General features: G+C 44.9%; 1 protein-coding gene across 1 annotated transcript in view; it reads left to right on the top strand.

Annotated features, from left to right (window-relative positions):
- The window catches only part of LOC119411792 (N-acylneuraminate cytidylyltransferase), a gene marked incomplete at its 3' end in the record, with an annotated part of 5,198 nt that extends 2,883 nt beyond the window's left edge, over nucleotides 1–2,315 (top strand). The window contains 1 exon segment of the mRNA XM_037678759.1: nucleotides 2,294–2,315. Coding sequence (XP_037534687.1) covers nucleotides 2,294–2,315 — 22 coding nt within the window.

The raw sequence follows: 2,315 nt of genomic DNA, 5'->3' as shown, positions 1-2,315 counted from the left end.
TTTTTAACATTAGAGCTGGAGGACAGATTAATGCATCTAAGGAGGGAGAAAGACTGAAAAAATTATTCCTAAGGTGCTCATAGTCAAAGTTTCTATTTGTCATTCAAGGTCCAAAAATTTATTAATTAAAAAAATGGTCAGACACAACAGGACTTTGAGGAAATATTATTAAGTTATTAATCTGAATGCCATAGTTCAGAATCAGGTCAAGAGTGTGGTGTTCGGACATTTTGAGTAAAACCCACTGACTCCATGAAGTTTTTAAAGTTTATGACATGCATTTGTAAATGTGTGTTCCTGAAGTTGGGTCAGAGGTTTGTACGTGCGCAACGCTTGAGCTATCACTTTCAACATCCACATGAATATTGAAATCACCCATTATTATGACTTTATCAGTGTTTAGTAGTCAGTTAAGAATTCTGAGAATTCAGACAAAAACTGAGTAAGCGCCTGGTGGACAATATATAAGAGCTAGTGAGAGAGGCCGCTCCGTTTCACATTTAGAATGGAATAGACTTCAGGTGCATTCACACCAGCCCTGTTGTCCCGAACTCTAGTCTGTTTGCCTAGAAAGTCCGGTTCATTTGGGGAGGTGTGAACTCACGGAACAAAAAGCTGAACTCTGGCCCGCCTAAAAACCTAGGTCTCTGTCCGGTAGAAGAGAACTCCAGCGCAGTTCGAGTGCAGTGTGAATGTAAACAGACCGGGCCCCGCTCCACAAGCAGGAAGTGGAGTACAGTGTGAATGCAAACAGACCCGCTCCACAAGCAGGAAGTGGAGTACAGTGTGAATGTAAACAGACCCGCTCCACAAGCAGGAAGTGGAGTACAGTGTGAATGTAAACAGACCCGCTCCACAAGCAGGAAGTGGAGTACAGTGTGAATGTAAACAGACCCGCTCCACAAGCAGGAAGTGGAGTACAGTGTGAATGTAAACAGACCCGCTCCACAAGCAGGAAGTGGAGTGCAGTATGAATGTAAACAGACCCGCTCCACAAGCAGGAAGTGGAGTACAGTGTGAATGTAAACAGACCCGCTCCACAAGCAGGAAGTGGAGTACAGTGCAGGAAAAACACGCATTTCTCTGACCTCATATGGAGCCGTCAGCTACCTTGTGTGGAAAACAACGTTCTCCGTGGTCTCGTCTTCTGCTCATGCCGAGTCCATTGTTAAAAAATGACACAATAGAACTCCTACAACTGCTCAAATTTGACGCCACTCCGTTTTTTGTTTTTATTTCCAGAAGAAGAAGAAGAAGTGTCTTCTTCAGAGGTTTTTGTGTTGTTTCTTTCAGTAGTTCTTGGTGCAGCGCCCCCACAGGCGAGCGGGGGAACAGGTTGGCTTGACTGCACAGTGCATGTGAATGCAAACGCACCAGCTCAGATGTAACAAAATGTCATGAATATTGGTCCCGAACCGAATCTACCGGACTATCAGGTGTGAAAACAACCTTGGAGACAACGACTCAAAAGAATCTTCTTCTTTTGGCTTTTCCCTCTTCAGTGATCTGCACAGCGAGTCCTCCTCCTCCATCTCTGTCCTCACTCCAACTACCTCCATGTCCTCTCTAACTGCATTCATATGTCTCCTCTTTGTCTTTGTCCTGGCAGCTGCATTTCTAACATCCTTCTACCAGTATACCCAGTAGTATCTCCCAGTTCTTCAACCTGTGCTGTACCTCTGATGATCTCATTCCTGATCTTCTCCATCCTTGTCTCTCCTAAGGAGAACCTCAAAATTTTAATTTCTGCCACTTCCAGTTCTGTCTCCTGTCTTTTTGTCCATGTCTCTGTCTCCAGACCATACAACACAGCTGGGACAGTGGACCCCAAGTCCTTGAAGTCCTGCACCTTTGTGACCTCTGCTCCTTGTGGCCTCACTGTTCCACCTCCTCCCTCTCACTCACACATGGACTCTGTCTTACTACGGCTGACTTTCATTCCTTTTCTTTCAAGTGCATACCTCCACCTCTCCAAGTTCTCTTCCACCTGTTCCCTGTTCTCAACACAGATCACATCATCTGCAAACATCATAGTCCACGAGGATTCCTGCCTGACCTCATCTGTTAGTCGGTCCATCAACACAGCAAGCAAGAAGCGGCTCACTTTTGAAAACTTTACAAATCACTGAAAAACGGACGGTGTGGTAGTAGCTGAGAGTCGTCTCCTACACATACTCAGCTTTTGCTTAAATGAAGATTGAATGAAAAAACCTTGTCAACCGATGGACTCAGCCTTGTTTTTCTGTTAGCAAAATATGTCACGGCCCATAAATAATTCTCTTCCTCCTGTTAGGTACTGAATGCACTCATCCCGA

This window comes from Nematolebias whitei, chromosome 1, assembly GCF_014905685.2.
Source record: "Nematolebias whitei isolate Nwh7 chromosome 1, NemWhi1, whole genome shotgun sequence".
NCBI lineage: Eukaryota > Metazoa > Chordata > Actinopteri > Cyprinodontiformes > Rivulidae > Nematolebias > Nematolebias whitei.
This window is presented reverse-complemented; position numbering and strand designations above follow the sequence as displayed.